We start from the raw sequence: 25,789 nt of genomic DNA, 5'->3' as shown, positions 1-25,789 counted from the left end.
ATTTAGCTGATCAGATACATCAGTGCAATATATAATAATAATATAATGTTTCTACATGAAGAGATGGGGTTTGTCAATCATGCTATTTCAAGGTATAGAGTCAACTTTATTCAAATAAGTCAAATAACATACAGTAGAGTTCAGGTGGAAGTATAAATGTGGAAATCATTTTCTTTGCTAAAATTCACCACTGAGGATAATGAAAGAACTATTTTTCACAGGAACTGTACACATAATGTAACGTTATGTAAGTTAATGTAAAAACTATATATTTTCTTGTCTCACTATATTTCACACTGGAGAAGTTGACATAACAATGTAAAGCCCTATTGAAATGGATGCAGGTCGATTTAGTCCCAAATAAAACAAAAGTTGACAGAAAAACATTGTTCTCAATTCATATACATGATCCTCATCCCTGCAGGTTGACCATTTAACAATTTATTTAACTGGCTACATCTCTGACCTTTCAAAACCCTGTGCAGCCATACAGCAGTATGCCCTACAAGTTTGCTTCCCATGCTTTCTGTTATTTCTTTTGATTTGTTTTTGTGTGTGTGTGTGTTTGTTTGTTTTTTTTTTTACTTTGTGTAGTTTTTTTAAAAAAAGTATTTTTAGGGCTTTTATTGCCTTTAATCGACAGTGACAGCTGAAGAGTGACAGGGAAGGGGGGGATGACAGGCAGCAAAGGGCCGCAGGCAGCAAGGACTCAGCCTTGGTACATTGGGCACCAGCTCTACCAGATGAGCTATTAGGACCACAAATATAATGTTATTATTGTTGCTATTATGGCTGTGACATAATGAAGTACAATCTTGAATTAAAGTTGATGGATAGTCCAAAATCCAAATTTCCTTTAACATATTTTAAAACTGAGTAAGCAAGTCTTTTATTTATTGTCTCTGATGAGATGTTTCTGGTAGTTTGTTATTTGGCACTTGTGACAGCAGCTGGCATTTAACCTCAGCCCAGACCAGAGACACTGTCCCAAGATAAATGTATTGTTTGCCTCCAGGCATCATGACAGACACTGTTTCTCTGGACGTCTTCTGTATCATCTGTCCCTTGTGAGACAAAAGATTTAAATGAACATTGGTTAGAAAGTAAACAACACCATGGTGACAGCTTTATGTTTTTATTTGAGCTCAAAAATGTAAAATTTTTGAGGTAATTGGGCACAAAAGGTGAGTTCACATAATGTTTCAATAAGAGTCCACAAACAATTAACTAGGTGAAGAGGCTTTTCACTACAGAAGTGCTTAAGCACTCTAAAACCATGCATAGCTACAGTATATGTTGCCATGGAAACCTTTGAGTTTATGTAGCAAGCATCAATACCTGCAGGTAAACATAACATTGTGCTTCATTTGAACAACACCTTATTTGCATCATCAATACTATAATACTATATCTTATATTCATAATTTAATTTCTCCAACATCTCATTAACTGGTATACAATCTCCATTTAAGATTATGTATACACAATAGAGTTTAAGTATTGACCAAAATGTGAATGTTCAAGTAACGTGAAACAATTTTTTCTTACTATAAATGTCTATTATATTCTTGCTATATACAGGCCAAAAACAACCAGGCAGTCATACGCAGTTATTATACACAGTAAGCTGAAAACTATAAATCAATAGGTTATTATTGGTTATAGAATATATATTTACTACTAATGTACACCGGTGCTTGCTTGCACACAAAAGTCCTAGCATATGTATTGCTAAGCCTTTCTGTAATTGTTTTCTGGTCCTTGACTGATGTGTATAAATCAGATTTCTTTACATTACCGTCATTCAGCTGAAGGAATACTGTTACTAAAACACATTTTTTCTGCTGCATAAAACACCTTTCTGACTTGGGAGTATTTTCTTCTCAAGCGACTGTGCTGTTGTGTTATTGCTGACGTGTCCAAATAATGCAATGTCTTAGATAGAAACCACTCATAGAGCTAGCCATTTCTACTGTTTAACTAGGGGAAAAAGGTTGGTTGCTACTTACAAAGATGATAAACCCCTGATATTTTAAGTCAATTTCACACAAAATAAATTAAAAATGAAGTACAAATGTAAGTCCCCTCAAAAGAAAAAAACATAGCCTGTCAGATTTATATAATCTGTACAGAACCTCAGAGTTTGGATGCAGTGGTTAGTGGGGACTTACTACTTCATTACATAATTAAGGCTAAAGCTACTATTGAGCACCAATATAATTCCTTGTTGAAGAAAATCCCCCAGGCTTAGCAGATTTGTACGTCAGAAGATCTCAGATATCTGAAGTGGTACTCCAGCCTTCTACTCTTATATTTCACTTCCATAAGGGGATATGAGAAACTAGTTTAAAGGTGAGTGGTCAAAATAAATACAACAGAGGTTGAGATATCCTGACTTTTAGTTATTATTATAGGTCAAGCTCCAAAAATACTGCATCCTACAATTCATATAATACAACTCAACAGTGTCCTTAGTTAGACCCCCCTAGCTTGGTAAACTTTTGAAACTCCACTGTCCTGTAAATCCTTGAAGATACACATTAATTTCAAGAAATGTAATAGTAAAAATCCCCAGGAATCAGGGGGGATCCATTAATGAAGTTCTGCTGTGAAAAAGCCTTTCAGTGCAGAAGAATGCTTTGTCCTGCTGCAGTCCTCCCTATCAGAGCCCAGCATGAGGAACTTGATGCTCCAGCTTTGGGGAGAACAAGACATTCAGTTCTTTTACAACTCCTTGCCCCCAAGTTATCCTGTAACACACCCACTGTAACCAGAGTGTTTTGGCGTAGAAATAATTTCTCTGTAAAGCATATGTCAACATTTCAGCCCCGTGCACACTTTGACACACACAGGAGAACTCCATGTACTCTCATAAATTTGTTCTCTGCAGTGCTAAGTAAGCGTACACACACAACACACAGAAACTGAGGCCATGCATTCTGAAAACACAAGTTATAATAGAGCAGAAGAGAGTAGGTTAGTAAGTGGAAGCAGGAGCTTGTTTTGTGCTTGAAATTCTGGGATTGACGGCTTCTTTCAACAGCTGGTTCACGCCCCCCTGACACACACACATCCACATACAAACAGCTGTCCATAACTCACAGAGTATCCTTACATCAGGAGGAGCCACTCAGCCTGTTTGATGCCACGGTGTATGATTGTCCTAGAAGATCTCAGGGCATTGGCTCCAGTCTTGTCTTTCTTTGGCCTCCCAGTAGCCTCCCCTGTAGACGTAGGTGCTTTCTCTTGTTGAATCATCAGTCCTTTTCTCAAACCACAGTGGCTGGTAACCCTCAATGTCTTGCCCTAATGACACAGAATCATGTTTTCTTAAGGCATCATTTGAATGTGTACTATTTTGTATTATTATTATTATTTCTTTCTCCTTATACTTTCACTATTGTGCTCTCTTCATGAAAAATAACCAGAACTGTTTCTGAAGAAAGCAGAATGCAAACTATAAAATGCATTTCCTGCAGGTGGGTGTGAAGGCTGAACCCTGAAATAAATTGCAAAGTGTTGCTGAAAAAGCAGAAGTGTGAAAAGAAATGCCTGAATAACAAATTAAAGTCCCCCGTAGGTGTTTGGTTGAGTTACTGTTTCTTGTTTACACTTACACACACTTTGAACATTATTATTATAATAATATGTTCAAAGTATTATTATTATATATTATTATTATTATTATTTGGCCAAATGATCACAATCTTATGTATGTGTATGTACATTGTATATTTAAAGTAAAAAAGCTTTTTTAAAAATCTATAATGGGAGAAAGAAAATAAAAAAGTTCAAACAAATTATTTACTTATAGGTTAAACTAAAGGAACTCCATATTCCAGAGAGAAAGAGTGAGAGAGACACGCCACACCTACTGACTGCTGGTGCAAGAGGAGGAGGAGAGACTGCGATTACTCTGAGCAGCATGTTAGTTGCTTTTCAAAAATAAAGTCATTAAATCTACCGAGAAAGTTGCCAAGTTGGCAACACTGGTGAACACCTGACAATTCAAATTATTTATATTCCATTACACATGAACATAACAATTTCATTTGGAATGATAAATTCCTCTACTGCCCCAGGATTGTCCCAGACACTGTATCTTTGTGTCCCAGATGCTATTTTTATTGTCCCTGGGACAACGGGACATCCTTAATTACGAGCGCTGTTGAAGGTAATGTGAATGCTGTGTAAGAGGTAAAAGGCAGGATATCTATGTTAAAGATGCCCTCCACACATGTTTTAAGACATAAAATTACTTGTTCATTTCCAACGTTTTGCTACCGGACACTGAAAAGTCCATTCTCAGCATATGTGCACCCAATATGTCAAGTTTCCACATCCCACTTCTGTAAGTTGCATATTGAACATTGATTGGCTTTTCTGTCACAAACTCTTGCTTGTACGTTTACGTTTTAAACTCAGATTTAAGGTGGGCACAGAGAAACTTTCCCCCTTCAACAGATGCAAACAGCCTTCTTGTATCAAACTGCACATTCATCACTCTAAATATTGAAGATAAAACATCCAAATGAAGTTACCATTACTGAAACACATTTGTGAGTGGAGGGGAACTTAGTCCGTCTTGTTCGGTTGGTTTCCTTGTTCTCACCTTCCTCTAGGGCATGATTGGCTTGAGCCTCCCTCCTCTTCCTCTCTATCCTCTGACACTCCTCCAGACGCTGCTTCTGAACGTTTGCCTCATCCCACAGACCTGCCTCCATCAGCCGCTGGTCTGGCCGCAGGCGACTGTCAGTGGGCGCAACACCCTCTTCTGGTTCATTGAGAGTCAGAGCCAAGGAGGAGAAAAAGTGCATGTTCTCTGCATTGTCTCTGCAGAGTAAATGATAGAAGAGACAACACAATAAGACAGACAGTCTGACAGAGAGGGAAGAGAAATAGGAGAGCACAGATCACAAATGTGAGGTAGAAATGTGTTAGATAAGATAAACATACGGAAGAGGATATTTCTTCCACAAGAGTTTGGGCTGAAGAGTCTGATAAACTGTCTTTTGTTTGCCTTCAGAGCCTCCACATCCTTGGCTGCTGTCCACTATTTTGGCACTCTCCATCTTGTCGTCCCAGGTTCCTGACAGGATATAATGGGCTGTGCCCTCTCTGTCCTCTACCACTCCTGTCACCTACAGACACCAGAGAATATGATACACAGGCAGAGATTAGTTACATGCACACTCTGACTGCTCAGCATTTTTTTTCCTTTTTTCTAGGTAGATTCTGATTTTATGGCACAGACATTTTTCAGGAGTAAGACATCTCTTGAAGGTTATCTACGCTGAGAAGCACAAAGCATAGAGGATACAAGGTTTGCAAACATCAGTGTTAGGCAAGAGCTGCTAAAACATTGTTTTCTAGATTCTTGCCACAGTCTTGTTTTTCTGTATAGTTTTGCCTTCTGGCAGGTGTAAAACTGTACCAACCAACAACCAACAAAGATACTTGCTGTCTGTTTACCATCTGAATTCTTAATTCATTACATAATGAAAAGATACAACAGACTTACTTTACGTGGGACTTCTCTGGAGAAGTAGCTGTAGGGGGAGAATTTGAGACGGCAGGTGTCCTTGGTAGTGTTGTTTACAATGTCAATGTCCCCAGACTGCCAACAGCAACAGACAGGAAAACAGATGTGACTTTTTACTGGTACTGGCACAAATGCACGTGCAAAATCAGAGGTTGTGTTTTTGACAGTTAAAGCAGAAAAAACACTTGAGAGCTGCACACCTGATCAATCCAAAGTTTCCCCACAATAATGTTGTGCACTGTTGAAGTCACTTTGCTCCACACATAGTGGTTTCCGCTTGAGTGGAACTGCAGGTGAATGTTTCCTACAGTGAAGAGAGGAAGGACAAAGAAACATTACTAGAATATGATCAGTTATCCATGTTCTAACAAATATTTTTTGTGTATTTACAGATTATATCTGGCCTGTAGTGTTATATTTTATACTGTGAGAATAACATTTCTGCCCTCACTTATTTCTTACCTAATGGCAGGACAGAAATATATTTCCCACGAAACTTGCTATCAATAGTGATATGCTGCCACAGGGTCCATCCTCGCTGGGATGTCACATGGTGAGCGGCAGCTGGTGGGTGATGACTGACCTGAGAGTGAATGGCATCAGCTGGTGTCAGCAGAGGCAATACAGACATCATAATGTTTTTATATTAGTTCTTTACTATCGTTCAATCTGTGTGTGTAAAATAAACCTGTAAGAATATGTGTCTATGTTTTTCTCACCTGCTCAGAGATGGAGCGATAACCGTACTCGTCCAATCGGTCCAGCTCGTAAGTCTCCCCGAGCAGAGGGTTGAAGGGCTTGGCTGTACGGTGGACTGTGGTGGAGTAGGAGGAGACAGAAAAGGCAGCCACCAGGCACATCTGCTCCAGAGAGGAGTCACAGCGAGCTGCCCGGTCCAGAAGCTCGCTGTACTCCAGATCCTCAGTCAGCCGCTGCAGCATCGACAGCGGTTCGTTAAAGTTTACCTACAATCACACGCAGACAGAAAAGATTTCTTGTAAGTGGTGCCAATAAGTCCACATTAAGAATACCCATTTATTCAAATTCAAAAACTATGTTATAGCCAACTTGTACTGTATGTTTTTTATTTACAGGCATGGGTATCTTGGACAAGTCTTTGCCAATGCAGTTCTTCATGATGCTCCACAGGTTAAGGGAGTAATTTGGTTTGTCAGGAATACGACTGCGTCTTGTTCTTCCTAGCTGCATGTGGTTTGTGCCTGAGGTGTCCTGAAAGAGTTAAGTTAAAACACAAAGGTTTAGTCTGTGTTAAAACTGAGACACACAAACAAAAGATCAGGTAAGTAGTTGATGACTTTTTTATGCGTGCATATGGATGTGTATGGCAACAACAATAACATCAACATGCTTGGGACCTACGTTCTCATTGTGAGTCCAGTCATTGGACATTCCTCCACTCATCATACTCTGATTACTCCCTGAGCGCCTGAAAGAAAGATACATCATTTAAATACAGTTCAAAGTAACTGTGCTTGTGGCTGATCTAGGACACAGCTCTGAGATCTGTACAGACATAATGTCTCACTTGTGCTGTGTGTTGCCACTAGCAGTCACGGTTATGAATGCAGGGGACTCCTCCATGGCATCGAAGAACTCTGCCTCATCATTCTCATCACTCGCATCCCCCTCCTGAGACCGCTCCACACCTACGGCAACAAACACAGGACAAGGGTGATGGATTAGCTGAGTGTCTTCAATCTATATATTAAGTATGACAGAATACCCCTGCAGTAAAGATTGTAGATTGATTGAAGCTCTGACTTGATTCAATTTGATTATCATTCCTTAATTATTTAGCCTATTTATTGCTGTGTACGTTTCTTTATGTTGCCATGAAAACACACAGGAAATGTCTGTAGTAACTTCATATACAAATCACTTGCGTATTAACCTGTAACAAGCATTATACTTGGCACTAAACTGGTAGTTTAAGAGGGCTATCCTGTTGTTGTCTTATCCTGCAGATAAATTAACTACAATAAGTCAGACTGGGCCACATTTCTGTAAATAGACATGCATCACTACTACTGGCCAGAAGAGGGCCACATTCTTATTCTGTAAGACCACAGTTAGGCGACAGAGAGAGTGATTTGTCTCACCTGTATATGAGGTGGGGTTCTCCCTCCAGGCTCTCTCTAAGCTATTGTGCTGTTTGGCTAACTGTTCGATGGTCTCCTCCAGATGGCTACGCTGTTCTCTCTCATACTGCAGGGCCTTTTGCCACCTCCGGCTGTGAGATTCTGCTACGTCCAGAAAGTCACGACAAGCCTGAGCCGTGAACAACAACACACATCAAAAGATTCAGGCAGAGTCCTCAAGCTGCATTCCCTCATTAAAAGAGACATTGGCTACTGATCAGTCTCCCATTTACAGCAGTTAAACCGGCTGAGGCTTGCACCGTGTGAACTCACATTGATCATAGCATTGGAGGTGATGCGGAAGAGGGTGGCTCGCTCATTAACAGCTTTCACTTTGTCTGTGCTGTCAGCGGATCCGCGCAGTTCCTCAAGTTCACTGAGGGAGCGCTGGAGGGCGGCGCCGTGCTTTCCTATCAGCTCATTACAGGTGCTCAGGTCATCTAGCTTGCTGGCCAGAGTCTTGAGCACCCCTTGGGTTAGGGCTCGGTCCTCCTGAGGTACAGGGCCTTCATCTCCTGAGTCATCTTCACACAAAGAAAGTGAAAGGCAATGCACATGTTACATAATATACCAAAGATGCTAGGGTATCATTAGCGGTTATTATGTCTGAACAATTAAGGTGTTTATGGCGGTGAAATTAAACACTGTAGTAAACAGGGGAGGGGATTAATTTCTCATCAGGCAGACATTTACAGACGATATTCTACATTTTGATTGAGATTGAGAGAGAGTTTGTGGGGATCGGATGGAGGAAGATAATAACACTTCACACCCTGATCCCCCCCACACCCTTTCCTCTACAAGATCAGAAAGCTGTGAATGAACACTGTTGCCCTGGAAACGTAGGCCTGTGCAATCAGGAGGCTAGGCTATTTTTAGAATAAAAGGGAGAAAAAGAGATGACGCACTACCCTTTCCTCATCTCTTTCTCTCTTCCCCTTGTTGGCATGAGCTAAGCCGTCAGTCTCAGGGATTTTAGAGGGACTGATTACTAGTCATCATTAAAGAAAAAAATAAACTTCTTTAACTACTTGAACCCCACAGTTTTCAGTTGACCCTCTTTTAGTTTAATATTCAGAGAAGACGCTTCAAAGTTACAACATTTTTCTCTGTCTCCTTGGTTCCATGTTTATAGAACCTAACCACTATTATGAGTTATATTTTTTATGGCTGCACCTTGACATCAAATGGAAACTTTACACATATTTCCTTGTAATTCACCCTGACAAATCTGGTACTTAACCTCAGGATTTTGACGAGACTTTTAAATATATTCTGAGGCTTAAAATAGTGTTTGTCCATATGTTTGTAATAATAGACTTGCAAAAGAGTCAGTGGGTTGAAGAGGGTAATTGAGCAAATTGTGCTCTATTAAAAGCCTCTCAGTGACATTAGTTTAAAAAAAGACCCTGGATTTGAGATACCTAAAAAGCTCTGCTGTCATTAGTACCTATTAGATAACAGCTGGTTTCATACTCTAAACAGTAATAAATGTCAACACAAATAATCCAGCTTTAAAATGCAAACAACTGCCGCCATCATATGTAATGGGAACATTTCTAGGTCAAAACATTTCTTCTCCGCTGAAAGAAACAGATTGTGTGTGTAATCTGAAAACTCCCGAGCATGGTGACTGAATCTAGGCCAGTGTCTGCGTCGCATGTGAGTACTAAAGCAGGGAGACCAACTACTACACTCCATTAGAGGGGAAAAGAAATAAAAAACAATCAGGGCAAACTGGATTAACAAAGTCTCAGGAGGAGGAGATTAAAAATGAGAGGGTGAAAAATCCTTCAGGCATCTGTAATGGTTTCATGACCCATATACAGCAGAGAGAAAATGGATGTCACTAGACTTATTGTACTCCAGGTGGTAAAACAATAAAATCTGAATTTGATCCAGCTGCTATCCAGCCTTTGTATATGGAAGTGTGCTTCTTCTTCCAGTCATTTTACACACCCACCCATGGAATAATAACATACATGGGGGGGGGGGGCACTGGTCTAATGGGTTAGTTTTCACACACTGGAGTCTGGTCTGAGACAAATTGGTGACTCATCGTTGAATCATGAAAACACACCCACAGGTGATAGAGGCAGCAACACCATGGACACAGTGTGGGAAGAGAGAAACAGAGAGTTAAAAATCAGGGGATGCACTGAAAGCCTCTGCAACACAGATGAAGTCCGACTGTAATATGCTAAAAGCTTCAACAACCCGAACGGCACTATTTTCTCCTCGTAAACAGTTATTTAGATTCACTCTCACACTCACGTATGTTAAACATTCACCCTTTAATGGTCGTCACAACATGCCTATTTATATGTATTTTTAAAAATGGTACACATGTAGAGTAGTGTAGTGCTATTACAGGATAGCCTAATAACTTCTGCAACATCCACCTAATTACTGCTGTTCCAATCCACTTTTAGCCAGTTAATTTGCCCTGCTATTATCGCTACTAAGCCCATAGCCAAACCATGCAATAATAAACTGTAATCAAATCACATCAACACAGTTCACTAAAAACAAGGATTTGTGTCTGAGCACATGAACAACACACGTGTGAAGAAGACAGTATTACCAATGTTTGTCCAAGAATAAGAAGTTAGATTAACATAGACAACCATGGTCAGATCTTAAATCTATGATAAAAATAATTAATTCAGAACAATCAAGACAGAGTACACAGTAACAGTCTGAACAGTGGGAAACCTCAGAAAGAAAGTAAAGCTGTGTAAAATCCTCTAAATACACTCAGCCCCTTAAATCCTGTTAAGTATTTTGGCTGCAATCACTACCAGTAAGGCAAAGTCTATTGTTACACAATGGTGGATGCAGCACAAACACCTCACACATCAATCATGGTCTCCATATGCTAATACGGTCAGAGTAACAGACAACACTGATTTGCTTCTTGCAGGTGCGAACCTTTTACTCAGCACTAACGGGGGCTTAAAGGCACACACCTCTCAGTAAACGATCCATCTAGCAGCTGCATTTACCGTCATATTCCAGAGAAAAATGAGGATTCAAATCAGTCGGAAACAAAAGAGACAAAACATGGAACATTTAACTGAGAATATTGTTCTGTTCTGCAGTGACTTTAGTTATTAATTAAGGTGCCCTTTGTTTACTTTAAAGGAAATTCTGTCCCATGAGAGATTCAATTATCTACTATAAAAACAGCCAAACTTACTGAACTCCATAAACATATACGTTCTGCAACAATTACAAACACACACACGCATACGAGCAAGCACACAAACACACAGCTTCTATCTTAAACCGTGTTCTGCTCTCAGTGAAATAAATAAACAGATTACTTACAAGGTGACACTCATTGAAAAGGCAGCACTCGTGTCGCCCTATTGTCCACAGAGTGTATGGTGAAAAATGTTTTCAATGAAAATCCTCACACCCTCCGTCTTTTTTTTTTTTTTTTTTTACCCCTCCTGCTACCAGAACAGTAGGAGGAGCCTAAAGGGAAGGTCATTTCATTCAGCTATCACTGTCGTCATACTGAAGGAGACAGGGAGGGAGAAAGGAGGTGGAGTGGGAGGGAGGTGGTAGCTGCATGTGTGTTTGTGCACATTTATGCAGAAGAGAGGGAGGGGGAGAGAAAGAAAGAGGAAGGCAGAGAGAGAGAAAAATCCTCACTATGCATCTTTGCTCCTGTTTTTCTCCTTTAAATGTCCACAAGGAACAGATAAGGCTAGACAGCAGCACACAGAAAATGTCTTCCTCATAGAAAACAAGACATATTATATTATATCGTATTATATTGCAGTATATTGTATTATATTGTATTAGATTAGATTATAATATGTGATAGGGTCCTGAGCTAAAAAGAGAATATGATCAAATTATATGATCAAATGCAGGTTTTGTATCACTCTTGCCCCAGTTGACTGTTTCCATCAGAACATATAAATCAACACTGCCCTCTTGTGGCTTGTTGTTTACATAACACTAAAGGCTACAGCTGAATAAAATATGCATTTAGGTAAGTGGGTCTGCATTTTGGTTACAGCTAAAATTAGCTTGTCTACCTCAGACTTTCTCAGGTGAACTATGTTTTTTGCCCTTGAAGCACACATTCTGGGACATTTCTTTCACATTCATTTTCTTTTCACAGTCAGTGGAGCTAAAACCAGCTAAAAATAAAAATATTAAACACTCCAAGACACTGTACTGTACTGTCACACAGATTATAAAATGTCCATCTCACCTGAGTGATGCATCAGGAGAGTGGCATTGGCCTTAGCTTGCTGCAGGGCTGACACCCATCGCTGCCACTCTCCCTCAGAGGTGGCCTTCAGGTGGTAGCTTCGGCCTCCACTGGTTAAGACTAAGTGACAGGTGTCGCCCACCTCGATGTGCGCTTTTGCCAGGGGAATGGTGCCCCGGCAGGTGTGTGCCATCTCTGCCTGAGTCCTGGGGGATACAAACAAAACAGTTGGAGAAAGGAGTGTCGTGTGGCAGCAGATATAGGAAATAGGGTTTTTATGAATGATTTCAAAGGAGTCTACAGTTAAAATAGCATCCTGATAAGTCTGTCACATAATTAAGCCTCAATGATGAAAGCCTTTTCTCTACAGACAAGCTTTGGACAATCTGTAGCCGACATTTCTCTAGAGGCTTTTGGACAATATGTACCGGAGCTTAACACTTTGACCTTTTGTCTTACTTGAGTATGCCCCTCTTTAGATGTCATATATTATTGTGCTAAATGTTTTTTTGTTTCACAAGGTAGTTTATTATTCATTTAGTTAGGGTTTGTATATGACATGTAACATACATAGAGAATACATATAATGTTGCATGCAAGATTATACTATTGCCATATTCAAAATGTAATATACAGAACAGATGTCCTTTATTTATTTATTTTTTTACAGATTTCAACTTTTCTGCTTTAAAATTATGCTTTTATTTTATAACCAATTCATATCATTGTGAATAACGTTACTGTTGCATATTTCTTAACTAGACAGAGGTAATATTTTCCTCTTCCTGCATCTACAGCTAACACTATATATTTGTTTATGTAATTATTTATTGATAAATTGTAATGTTCATCTTATGACAATGACTCAGGTGATTTTTTCTTGTTGTGTTGCTGAACTGGATCAATGATTCAGGGCACTCCCTGTTCAGAAAGAGCAGCTAAAAAGTTTTATTTCACCATTTTTTTTAAATTACAACAAATCCCCTCTGCCAACATACAGCTAAGACATTTATTAATTATCAACTTTAAACGCTAAAATAATAAATAATAAATAAATAAACCGCTATAAACGGCGTCGAGAGTCAACGGTCGCAGTAACCGTTAGTTACCGTTACCTGTAGTAGGACAGCAGGCCGTTACTGAGGACGAACCACCGCCGCTGGTAGCCCTTCAGGTAGTTGGTCCATTTAAAGAGCCAGCCTTTGTAGGTGTCCAAACACGGCAGGTGGAGCCCCGGGAGTGTCGGGGAGGGCAAACTCTTCACCAGCTCGTTCATTTTCCCCCCCTTTCTCGGCCGCTAACGTGACTCCAGCGGGACGGACGGAGAGTCAGTTCCTGTGGAGTTGCTGCCCGTCAACAGCTGTACCGTTAGCTAGCTGCACCGCGCTGTATCCTCCGCTAAAGCTACCGTTAGCTTGCAGCTGTCAGTGTCCCCCTTTCACCCCGAGGTAGTTTAAAATTAAAAAAAATAAAATATCTATTTTATAATATATATATATATAGGATGTATATATATATAAAGAGAGAGGCACACATTACTGCATGGGACCATACAGTGCAGCGGTCGAGTCTGCACTTTGACTGCGTGTTATAATAAAGCCTGTGGATGTGAGAGAGAGAGGGGAGATCATGATGACGTCCTTAACACAGGATTGTAGCATATGGGTGCAGGTCTGTGTGTGTGTGTGTGTGTGTGTCTGTGTGTGTGTGTGTGTGTGTGTGTGTGTGTGTGTCGCACATATGGCTTTTACTGCGATTTTCTGCATAATTGCACCAAAAAAAAGAGAAAAAGTCTGTTGGGGGGAGGAGAAAAGTATTAATTTCAATATCAAGCTATGGCAAAACAAAAGGTTTAATTTTCTGAAAACCTTCACATGTTTGAGAAAAGCAGGAGATTTATTTGTGATAAAATAGTTAAGAGATGAAAGTTAGAGCTCTGAGAATGAGTAAAGAAATTCAAGAATTTTCACAGAAGTCATTATTAAGAAATCATTTCCAGAGATTCAGAGATTCTGAGATTTGAGACAACATTTTAGATTAAAGTCTTTAGTTCTTGGTTGAAATCAGAATATAATCCTTATTTAGTGGCTTTAATGATACAGTACAGATTCAGTAGCACTGTGAGGTTAACGCCACCAGAGGGCATCTTTCTTCTTTTAACATGCATACTGTAACAGCTTCAGTGTGCACATTATTAACGTTAGATCAATAATATTGAATATAATATACTTATTATTAATACAACTTTGAGAATGAAATTATCAACATTATTTTAGGAAAATATACAAGATATAGGCACACAACAATAATGGAATAAGTGTAGGTGATTGTAGGTAACTTCTTGTTGACAAATGGAAATTCATACAGATATCTGGGTCATTGAGAGGATATAACAGATATTACAGATCATACATGAGTGTGACACTTTATGCTCAAAATTAATTATTGAAACTTAAAGAGGCCTTGCCTTGAATTAAGACATTGTTTAGGATATTTCAAATTCGATACCGGTCTCTTCAAACTGGCTCTAATTTATATTAAACTGGTCAAAATGGACCCCTTTTGTCAGTGTAATGGCTCAGCATATAATTTATTAAAGAATTTATATTCTAACAAAGCCTGTAAGTTAAGAGTGATAAGGGAGCTAATAAAATCACACTGAACACGAACAATGTATTTGCTTGCATTTCTTGAAATCCTTTATTCAACACATCAAAATGGTAAAATATTAGACTCTTGTACAGACAATAATTTAAATAAATACCATGATTAATTATCATTAAACAAATGCAACAAGCAGTATCATCAAAGAAAGACCTAAGGCTTCTTGACTTTTTCTGGAGTATTTTTATATTTTTCTATCGATTACAGGGGAGGTTACGTTTAAATAAATGCATTAATAAGTAAATAAGCAAACAGCTAAGAGTTGAAGATTATTTTCATTTGGCATCATCACAGTCGTCAGTGAAAACGTTTCATGGTACAATCATTTCTGCAAAGTGCTTTGTGACAATATGCCTCACAAAAAGGGTTGTAATGTTTTTTATTGATTCTTTATTCAGATTTTGATGCCTACAGGTTTTTTCACGGAGGAGCAGTTTTTAAAAACCCAAAGGCACCCCCAACGTCATCATCCGAAATAAATCTCTATGGCACTACATCAGGATGCTTGACGTGTTCTTCAGTAAATATCATGGTGACATATTTGAACTTTACATTGCACTGAATAACGGTTTATTTTAAATACCATGTTGTAAATAATACAAATCCAGTTTAGACAGCACAATGCAAAGTAAATGTTTAAATTCACCCAACTGGTGTGACAAGTACTGCGATATTTCTCCTAAAAAACTAACTCATGGACAGAACGAGAAGAATTTTGAGCCTCTGTATACTCAGAGGTTTGCTGGGTACAGTAGTAAGGCAGTCAGCACAGCCGATAACATTTTAAAAATCGTTGTGGTGAAAAACGTTGCTACAAGAGTGAGTTTCAATCCATTGTCTTGAAGGTTTGTTGTCGTTATCACAGTGTGCATTGTTCCAACTTCCAGCATCCTTCCCAATTATAAAGTCTTCCTCTGCTCGTATGCGACACCTTCAGGGTCCATATTGTTTAAAGCAAGCCGTCTTGTTCGAAAACGGAGGGCAGGAGGGAGAAGTCGAAGGGCAAAAACTTGATGCCGGTCCCGTGGTAGAACTTGTTCTGAAACTCCACCCTGAAATCAAACGTTCAACCAAGCGAGAGCACTTTAATAAAGGCAGAACAAACAATGAGGACGACTGTGAATGCAAACAATGAACTCAGTGTCTCAGTCTCAATAATCTTCTTACTATATTTTAAAGACTCGTTATTGAAGCTCTCATTCAACACTTAAAAACAACATTTGGTCTATTCAGTTCTTTTTAAACTAAATTTAACTGCTGCCATTCAGAGTAGGAAGAAGAAGATGATGATGAGAGCTGAAATGATAAGTCGATCAATAGTAAACTATCAATTGTTTTAGTTATTTTTTAAAGCAACAATGCCCCAAATCCTCTTCTCCCAGCCTGTCAGATATGAATATTTGCTGGTTTTCTTTTTCTTCTCTACTAATAAATTGAAAGTCTTGAATTTTAATACATCATCTTTACTGATATCTTTTAGACCAAATGATTAATCACTTAATTAGGAAAATAATCAGCTAATAGCAATAATTACAATTACAATACGACGTCTAGTCTCATATATCACAGTTTGGTGCAATGAGACCCACCAGTGAAGTCGGAGAGCATGGAGGAACGCTGATAAGCCTTCCATGACTAGCAGGATGGACACGGTGAGCATGGCGAAGAGGCCGAACACAGGGACCAAAAACACCACCCCAACTCTCGTGGTGATCCTCAGACCCAGGCGCATCACCATGGTCCACAACACCTCTGAAAGCTCTAAAAACCAATTAAAACAAAACACATTAAGATGCACAACATACAATAACACAAAACTTAACTAATGTGTAATTTAGAAATGCAGAGTAGAGAAGTCAGTAGAGACAGACAGCTCAAGGTTCAAGGTGAACTACTTTTTGTGACTGCACTTACGGGCATGAGCCAAGCTGAGCGCCCAGAGACGCAGGTATGATGCAGTGTTGGAGATGCAGCCCAGGCAGTACTCTATGGTGTGAATGGCCTGGTACAGGAGCACGTCAGCGAAGTCAAACTGCAAAAGAGTTCAAATAATATAGAAGATACCACATTTAATTCATACTGATCAAGATGAAGTTAATACAGCATATGTTATTTCTGTAGAATTTACAAGTGCTGGTGTTCACACAATAATAAATTATCTCCAAAACTGATTTTTTTCTGTGACCCTACCCTCTTTCATTTATTTCTTTGCAGCACATATTAATCATTATGTCTCCAAATGAGCCAGTGTTGGCCAGTTGTCTAACTGTCAATTGCAGTCCTTTGGCAACATGATCTAAAACCAATGATGTGACAGGTTAACAAATACAAACGTTAGACATTTAGACACTGAAATGAAAACAAAATCAGCACATACGAGACAGAGCACAAACCATGAACAGCAACAGGTTGAAGAAAGACACTGATGCAACACGACAATGATTACATCCACAATTCAGTACATGTTGAAAAACGTTTGTATCTTCACAATGTCTGAAATACCGTTCACAAGACAATTTCAGGCAAAGAGGATAATTTCCACAAGCATACACTGGACCACACACACAGACAGGCAGTGTAAAATGTAAAGTCATTTAGCTTGAAAATACAGAATTTAACATACAAAAGTGAGACACTGGTGGATCTCTGACCTCTTTGGGAAGAGCTTCTCTGCTGGGCGTTTCATCAAGTCCCTCCTCTTCATCCTCTTCGTAGGACGGTGTTGTGGAATTGTCATCCTCACTTACCCGCCTCACTCTCTCATAACCCTGAGGTGACACAACATTATTGATTTTCACAAGCATTGACAGATAAACCAAAAACTACTTAGATTTTTAAAAAGATATTTGATATCACACATACTCTGCGTCTACGCAGGCCTTTCCCTCCGCGGTATAGCCAATACAAGTAAAGAGGTTTTCCTAACAGCAGCACTGGAACGGACAGCATAGCTATCACAATTAAGAAAATCTGCAGCCCAGTCTGTGGAATCAAAATAACGAATGTTAACGAGGATCAAAATACATCCAGAGTTTATAATGTCTCAGATGAGGCCGTCGACACATACCTGCCCCGGGTAGAGAGGAGTGATATCCTTCCCCTGCATGACAAACATGTTAATAAAGTGAATGAGGATGCTGGGAGCCTGGCTGGAGTCTCGCACACCGTATGCCAACCACTTGTAGAAAATCATGAAGACCAGGTAGCCAAATAGACAGAGCAGGAAGAGCAGCTCAGGAAGAAATAGCAGATAGACATTAAATTTCTGTCGGAAGTGCCTGAAGGGAGAGAACAAAGTATGGGAATAAAGAAAGTAATAAGTTGGTGATTTTATTGATTGACCCGTAAATTCTCATCTAAACAATATGCATAGTTTTTAAGCAATAACACATGAATAGAAGTTCTAGGTGTGATATTTGCACAGGCACAAGACCACAGGCTGAGTATCACATGGTATAGCATTGTCCCACAGTTTCATTAGTGACATTTATGATTAGCCTCTAAAGCAGAAAAGCTTTTACATGTGATTTCTTTTTCATTTCCTGGAAAGTTTCTTGGAAATAACTATATCATTTGGTACTTACTATACTAACAATAGTGTACAAGTACGAGTTTCCTTCAAATAAATCCTAAAATATTAATTATTTACTTAAATCCCATTAAAGTCAAGTAAAAATTAACTATTATTATGCTTGTCTGTCATTTACAGCAACAAAAAGAGAGCAGCTGTGCATCGACACAACACTTAAATTGCACCTATTGATGCCTGACACTGATGGATCCCCCTGCTGTAACGACATGAACAAAACAGATATAAGACTACTGCCGTGGACTTATATTTCGAGTCACTCACAAGTGATTGAAGACACTCAGCACCACTCCAAAGCTCATGTGGATGACCCCAATAACAACTGACATCTTCATCTTGTAGGAGTTGAGGAAGGACAGCCGGTTCACAGCCATGTTCCATATCTGATGGAATATTAAAAACATCTCAGCGTAAATGACACGGAAATGAGTCCAGTTCAATTCTGACTGTAAAAGTCTGAGTGCATTTACTCACAGGATCAATACCAAATGGGTACGGTCCACTGAAGACACCACTGACATTAGGGTCCAACGTGAGCACAGCATTTGTTTGGAGGGTTTTGTTTCTGCAATGTAAAAAAAACATATGTATCAATTAGAAAAATATCCATTACACTAATTAGCACTGACATACAAAAAGCATGTGTTATTTTATTCCTAACTCACGTCCACTGCTGATTTGTGAACATAGCCTTGACGCTCCAGCCAGAACCAAATATGTTGAGAGACTTGGAGAAACAGTCGTTGTAAATCAGCCCGGTGTAAATAGAGAAAAGCCCCATCATCAGGATAATGTAACGTCCATTGAAGAACATCGCCCATATCTGAGACCAACAGAGACACAACTATCAGCTAAAACTAATTTACAAATTATCAGACTCTGCATTATGGATGAGAGGGAGCCACTCGTTCGTACCTCATTACTGGATCGCTTCTTCTTCTGCTTTTTTTCTGTCAGCACCATCCACAAGGCAAAGAGACTCATTACCATCCCGTGCCCGAGGTCGCCAAACATCACAGCAAACAGAAAGGGGAATGTGATGATGGTGTACGGAGCTGCCAATGAGAGAAACATATTTAATGCACTTAGTCGGCACCCCTCCAAGGCTGCACTTAACAAAGAGGCAACAAGACACGGTGTGAGTTCTTACCTGGGCTTACCTCGCGATAGTCCCCCACCCCATAAGCCTCCACAATGCTCTGAAAGCCAGACGTGAACTTGTTGGTTCTTAACAAGGTAGGTGGAGTGTCAGTACTGGGGATGCGATTCACAAAGGATGGCACGGTGGCATCACCTTTTCTCTGTTAAAAATAAAAGACAACAATGTACAAATGGATGAAAATCAGTACTATTATTCTGTTACACTGTCAATGTGCTTTTGAAATGCCCAAACATTCACAGAAAAAAACACATTGAGGGTTTCCCTTTGTTCACATTGTGGCTCGTGTCAAATATTCACAGGTTTGAGGGATTCTTTGACTTGCAGCATTTTTTTTTTGTGCATTCTGGGTGAGAAATTTAATCTGTAAACAACAAAAATACAGCTTTAAGCAGAAGGAATTGCTGGCATATTCTGTGTGCTCAATAAGAAAAAACTACAGCAACAAATGGTAAATAATGCAAAAAGAGGACAGGAAGTCATCCAAAATTCCTGCTGCCAGTATTGATGGGAACAAATTAAAAATACATTTTGGTGATACAATTTGAGTACTTAACAGCTAATAAGCAATGCAAATCAATTAAGAGGCCAAATATAATATCTATAACATAATAGAGCCAAAACCCTCTTTTCTCCATAAGGCTATGAAATTACTTAACAATATTTTGGCTTCTACTTTTGGCTTACTTTGGCCTTGTGTTTAGAGAGGCGGATTTAGTACGTCAAATCAAATGTAAGTACGTAAGTAATCTTCATTTCTGTATTTCTTTCAGAACCAGTTACAAGGTGCTTCACAAGCGCACAGACAATACCGTTTCAGGAAGTGGCCAAACACAGAGAAATAAAACAAAATAATAATAAAAATGTTACAAAGATGCTGGTTTTGATACTGAGGGGGTGTTTGTACCAGTGTTGGAGCTAAAGCAATAAAAGCATGATATTTATCCGAAGCCTGGAAGTGATACCTTTAACAAAGTTTGGTATTCAAATTTGAGTGGTCTTGGTACACAATAAGGGGCTAAAAGATCTGAAATTTAAAGCAGAACCAGACCATGCAGGGATTTAGAAGTAATTTATAGGATCTTGTGCACTATTCGCGGATAAACTAACCAATCACAGGTAGTCGTGCATGTGCTGCTTAACCACAGGTCAGAGCATTTTCACTGCACAGAAAACTGTAATGTGTTATTTAAATGTTTATTAAGCATAGTGTGAAATTGGAGGCAGTTTTCTGTCAATTTAAAACGTGCGTTTGTTGGTCAGTAATCATGAGCACCAAAAGAATCAGCCGTAATACTTCTTTTTACTCACTGAGCCTTCTTCCAGCGCTCCACGCAGGTTTGCCAGGTCACTGACTGGACACCACACCTCAGCAATCAGACACTTGTTGGTGACATCGAAGCTGCAGAGGTTCAGGATATGGTAGATTGCCTTCATCTTTTTCACCTGCACAACCCAGGTGAAGGCTGACTCCGAGGCCTTCTGCAGAACCTGCCTAAGGTAGTCCTCAGTGCGGTGCAGCACCTGGACAAACACAACAAACTCACTGAGAATGTGTGCATGTGTTAAATGTTCCTGAATCAAAAGGCTTCATGAGTCATACGTTGTTCAGGTCCTGGATTCGTGTCCGCAAGCTGTCCAACACATCTGCCCGCTCCTCATCATTCTCAGGGTGCGGATAAATATGGCAGTGGTAACTGAGGACAACAAAGACAGACGTGTATGCTGAGAATGAAGGAGAGTACAACAGGTATCGAAAGGTAAAGTCATGTGAAGACGACGTTCTTACCAATCGCAGATTTTTTGAACTTTCTGTCCAATCTGGTCTCCCCAGAAAGAGATGAGAAACACAACACTTTTGCTTATCTCGCCCTGAAACAACACAGATCAGGTAAGTTATTTTTAAAGTCCAGCAAAAAGTGATGAAAACAGACTTTTACACATATCCCTACCAGAGTGCTTTTCTTTTTGCTGGAACACGAGAAGACAGCATAATTTTACATGACATGTCAGCTTAATCCTGCTCATGAAGTTGTACTTTAAAGCCCCGCAAAACTTGGTTTCAAATTATCTCTACGTCTTTATTTCTTTGGAACTTTAAACATTCATTGTTATATAAGCAACATTCAAAGTTAAATATATATTTTTTTAGCCCTCATAAACTCAGCAAATCTGCTTCTTTAGAACTGCTTCATCAAATCCAGCATTGAATCCACTTAGTAACTAAAGACTAAAATAATTACAGTTCAGAGATGTCTAATAACCTTTTATTGGCTGAGGCGCACAGTGCAGTTTTGAGTGGCAACTGTTATTAGATGAAAAGTCGTACAGTGGTGTCACAGAGTAATGTGTCTTTTATAGGAACTCACAAACAATCTTTGACTGAACACAGACACGAGCTGCAGAGAGCACATTAACCAGAGAACAGCCCAATTTTTCATTTTAGCCATTACGGATTGAAAGTTAATTAGCTGCAGCAGCTCTAATCTGCCCGAGTGATCTTTGTCTTTTTAACCAGCGATACTCGGCTAAAAATATCTACCTACATGTTTTCTATTGCTCTTTGCTTATAAGAAGAATAAGGAGATTTGTTAGTGTCAGAGCTTCACAAATCCACGCATTTTGCTGATCCAAAATAGAACTAGGCTATTTGAATCCTTGTATGGATAATCACCACCTTCTGATTAAAATGTTTCTGTCGGTCCATCATGAAGCTGGCAGTTTAACTCACAGTGTCCAGATCAGCAAGGTTCTCATCCACTTCTGCGTAGCTGAGGATGGTGTAGCCTTTACACACTCTCCACAACATGCGCTCAAAGGCCTCCACCTTCACCCGCTGGATAAGACCTGACACAAACCTGCAGCCAAGAGCGATCAGATCAGGTTTAAGGTTTATTTCCTAATGATATTAGGACATCCTGTTGTGTGGATGTGAATGAGACATATTGCAGCTTACCCCAGCTTGGCTCCAAGTCTTTGCATACCGGTGCATCCTGTCACTGAGTCCGTATCCATAGTGGGGAATTCTTCATACTGGGGACCAAGAGCCTCATGCTAATTATAAAAAGGAGCATGTTTCATTCATGACAGCTTATGTTAACTGCTCCCTACATGGTTCTACACAAAGCCGATGTGATGTTCACTCGCAGGAATGTGATGTTTAGTCTCACAAATGCCTGTCTCACATATTCTCATTGTTGCCCTTTGCTGTATTCTTTTTCTTAAGCAGCCTGGATGAGTCAGGTGCTGCTTGTAACGGCTGCATTGTGGCCGTGTCATTAATTAAAGTCAGCACTAGTTCCACCTCTGTCACCCGGGGAAACAAAAACACGTCAGTGACAAGAAAACAAGATGCTGCTGGCGAGGTGAGGGGAAGCATCTCGCCTCAGATGCAAAACAGAACGGGACAAGGGGAGGAAAAAAATGCAGTATATGACAAACGGTCAGTGTGTGTGTGGGATAAATGAACAGCTGAAGAGAAACACACTCACTCTGGATCGGCTGTGTATGAAGGTCCTCGTGATCTTCAGCATGTGTGTGTACTCGGTGAGCTCCAGGAGGTTCCTCTGCAGCTTCTCCTTGTTTCGGGCCACCTCGCTGAGCTCCATCTCCAGCCTCTGAAGCTGCTCCTGAACATCACGGCAAATTGAACACCAGCTTAACACTGAATTCAGCCATAAGACGACTTGTTTAGTTAACTGAAGTCACCAAAATAAATCAATGAAGTGAACATGACCGACAGCAGAATATGGCCTCACTTTTAAAACGTAAAATATGATCACTGTAGATAGATTGATTGAGAGATGATACACAAAAAAAGAGATGACACATATTGCTAATGGGAATGTAACCTCTACTGTATGACCCATCTCTGTTGAAGTATTGGGAACATTATGTCTCACGATGTGTACACTGTATTTTGTCAACCATCCATAAAGAGATACTTCTTTAACCTAAGGAGGCTTAAATTGTTACAGTAACCGGACACAAAAAGGTCAAATGGACACTTAAAAGTGTAAATCTAGAATATTAAATAATAAAAGCAGCACTTGGTAGAAGAAATTATTGATTGGTTTGATAAAAAATTAACTAAATGACAAAATAATATTAAATATATCAAATATACATGGAAAGTTACATAACAGCTGCAGTTATAATTAGGTTTTGGGAGTATTCTGGTTATGTGTTTTGCATTGAAACATCACATCCTAGTTTCAGACACCTGGAAGCCTGAATTGTGATCACAAGGATACTGTAGCATCTAAACAACTCATCCAGGCTTCTAATCGTTCTCCACCATGTGTGCAACTCAGATTATGTAGCAGTGGTTCAGAAACCTCATGATGATAAATGATGTAATGATGCTGAGGCCACATGCTGAGATGAAAGTGAAAGTCTGACATCAGCAATGCTCAACGATCAATTTTATTTTCTCCATCATCTTCAATTATGGATGGTTACAGGGAGACGCTAAATCTAGTTCAGGCAGCCTAAAACTAAACCGGGTTCCTTCATACGGAGCTAGCAGAGATCCAAAGATACCAAATGTGTCAAAATCTAGAATATTTGCAGCTATAAAACCATGCAGTCTTGAGTTTGAATATTTCGTTCCGTGTAAACATCACAAAGCTTCAATGAAGCGCTGCAACAAGATGATACACTATATAAACACGATAAAATCTGACAGAGTGGAATAATGAAGGAATTTTCCAACCATAAAGCTGCTTAAAGGGGAAATTAAAGGAAGCTGGAAGTCAATGGATGTCTGCACTGCTGTAGCAATCAGAAACCTATATGATATTAGCATGTTATTATATAATAAGGTTTCTCTGTGTTTCATGTAAATCATACAGAAAAATGCAGAAGATGGACACTTTGATAGTAAAATGTGGCTGAAATGACACTCACCATGATCTCAAGGACTTGTCTGGGGGGAGGAGCAAGTGGACTCTCATCCTCCTCTGGAACGGCTATGTTAGCCTTTTGAATCTCCCTCAGCAGGTAGCCTGTACACACAAATATGCTGATAGTTTGTTTCAAGGTAATTACTGCCGGAGTGTCGGAGCAAGCTGTGAGATCTCAAATCTCTGAGGGACCATTTTATAAAACACAATACTTGTCCAGGTGTATGCTCGGGCTACACCCACATGATGAACCACCCCAGGTGCTCTCTTACCCAGAATTCTCTCCATCTCCTCACATCTCTTGATTTCGCTGACGAAGCGCCGCTGGAACGAGCTGACACTCGGGTTGAGCTGAAACCAGAGGAGCATCGCAGGTCAGGTGGCAGCATCAGTCAATGCATGTGTCAATGACAAGGGACATGATGGCATCTTAACAACAGATGTTGTTCATTATTGTTTATCGTAGTTTAAATACTGTTTCAAAACTTCATGTATCTACATCCACATCTCCCAGTGTGGATGTACTGTAGGTGTACAGACATTTTACATGAACATTCAGTCATAATGCCTATGGCTGCATTATAGACAGACAGACAGACAGACAGATAGATAGATAGATAGATAGATAGATAGAGAGATTTAGCATCTTAAAAAACTGAAGTGCGCATGAACATTTAGGTCTATTTATAGGGAGAAGTTCCCCCCATTCATCCTCCCCCCTCAACCATAAAGGTAATTTATTCGATATTAGTTTAAAAAAATAAAAAATAAATAAAGCACATTAAGCACCATGACTTTTAAACTGCTGATGAGAAAATGAGTGTTTGTGCATCATCAGCCTCTCTACTTACATCTCGGAACTCGACCAGCCCCAGCTCTCCGAGCTCACTAATGCAGTCATATTCAGAGCCGGACTGCAGAAACAATTGCGCCAAGCACATCTCCTCACTCCGAAACACCATCTTTATATCTGCCAGACAGACCTCCTCCTCCTCCTCCTCCTCCTCCTCCGCCGCCTGATAATCTGCCTGTAGCCTACTGAACCTGGACAACGAGCCGTTCACTACCAGCGAAAATAGGACATCACAAAATTCACCCAGTCGGTGCGTGGCTTTAACCCCCTTAACCAATTAACATGCCCCTGGAGGATTAATTATGGTCTATTAATAAGGGTTTCTCAGAAGGGAGATTTTCTTTCTCATTCTGAGTCTGGGTGACGCACCGCTTTGTCCCCCCTTTCAGATCCGTCTGATGTCTACTGAATAAACAATTTGAAAACAAAGACAGAAACCTCCCTAATGCACCTTTTGCGTCGAGCGACCGGAGAGAAAGGCGTCATCCTGTAGGCGCTTTACCTTGAACACCTGTCATTACAGCGCATAAAAAAACAACAACAACAACAAAAAAACACCGAGACGACGCACCACTGGCGCAGAAACGAGCAACAGGCAAACCGAAAAGATAAATCATCAACCGGCCATGGAGACAACGAGGGGCCGAAAGGCAGCACCACGTTAAAATATAAGCCACAGTCAGAAATA

General features: G+C 39.8%; 2 protein-coding genes across 9 annotated transcripts; both read right to left on the bottom strand.

Annotated features, from left to right (window-relative positions):
• Positions 1 to 85: 85 nt before the first annotated feature.
• On the bottom strand, positions 86 to 13,537 carry LOC127370129 (oxysterol-binding protein 2-like). Of its 7 annotated transcripts, none has more exons than XR_007886153.1 (15): positions 13,048 to 13,537; positions 11,933 to 12,138; positions 7,975 to 8,225; positions 7,663 to 7,831; positions 7,089 to 7,209; positions 6,923 to 6,989; positions 6,635 to 6,772; positions 6,262 to 6,507; positions 6,005 to 6,125; positions 5,743 to 5,846; positions 5,522 to 5,617; positions 4,957 to 5,141; positions 4,613 to 4,833; positions 3,103 to 3,306; positions 86 to 1,064 (listed from the first exon to the last, which is right to left on the bottom strand). XR_007886153.1 is itself a non-coding variant. In XM_051411885.1 (15 exons), the coding sequence occupies exons 1-14, from the start codon at positions 13,206 to 13,208 to the stop codon at positions 3,164 to 3,166; spliced, it is 2,229 nt and encodes a 742-aa protein (XP_051267845.1). In that variant the 5' UTR covers positions 13,209 to 13,537; the 3' UTR covers positions 86 to 1,064; positions 3,116 to 3,163. The 7 variants fall into 7 exon arrangements, 4 of the variants coding, with proteins under 4 accessions (XP_051267845.1, XP_051267848.1, XP_051267847.1 ...); XR_007886154.1 differs by having other exon boundaries at positions 86 to 1,058; XM_051411885.1 differs by having other exon boundaries at positions 3,116 to 3,306.
• Positions 13,538 to 14,604: 1,067 nt separating this feature from the next.
• On the bottom strand, positions 14,605 to 25,789 carry atp6v0a2a (ATPase H+ transporting V0 subunit a2a). Of its 2 annotated transcripts, none has more exons than XM_051411879.1 (20): positions 25,100 to 25,789; positions 24,521 to 24,599; positions 24,253 to 24,350; positions 22,836 to 22,973; positions 22,301 to 22,398; positions 22,076 to 22,202; positions 21,134 to 21,216; positions 20,948 to 21,041; positions 20,656 to 20,868; positions 19,336 to 19,486; positions 19,101 to 19,240; positions 18,851 to 19,008; positions 18,660 to 18,750; positions 18,450 to 18,568; positions 17,664 to 17,874; positions 17,459 to 17,578; positions 17,248 to 17,364; positions 16,511 to 16,628; positions 16,186 to 16,357; positions 14,605 to 15,648 (listed from the first exon to the last, which is right to left on the bottom strand). In XM_051411879.1, the coding sequence occupies exons 1-20, from the start codon at positions 25,208 to 25,210 to the stop codon at positions 15,546 to 15,548; spliced, it is 2,541 nt and encodes an 846-aa protein (XP_051267839.1). In that variant the 5' UTR covers positions 25,211 to 25,789; the 3' UTR covers positions 14,605 to 15,545. The 2 variants fall into 2 exon arrangements, with proteins under 2 accessions (XP_051267839.1, XP_051267840.1); XM_051411880.1 differs by having other exon boundaries at positions 22,301 to 22,377.

The sequence above is a fragment of the Dicentrarchus labrax genome, unplaced genomic scaffold, assembly GCF_905237075.1.
Source record: "Dicentrarchus labrax unplaced genomic scaffold, dlabrax2021, whole genome shotgun sequence".
In the NCBI taxonomy this organism is placed as follows: domain Eukaryota; kingdom Metazoa; phylum Chordata; class Actinopteri; family Moronidae; genus Dicentrarchus; species Dicentrarchus labrax.
The sequence above is the reverse complement of the archived record's forward strand: the minus strand, read 5'-3'. Positions and strand labels throughout refer to the sequence as shown.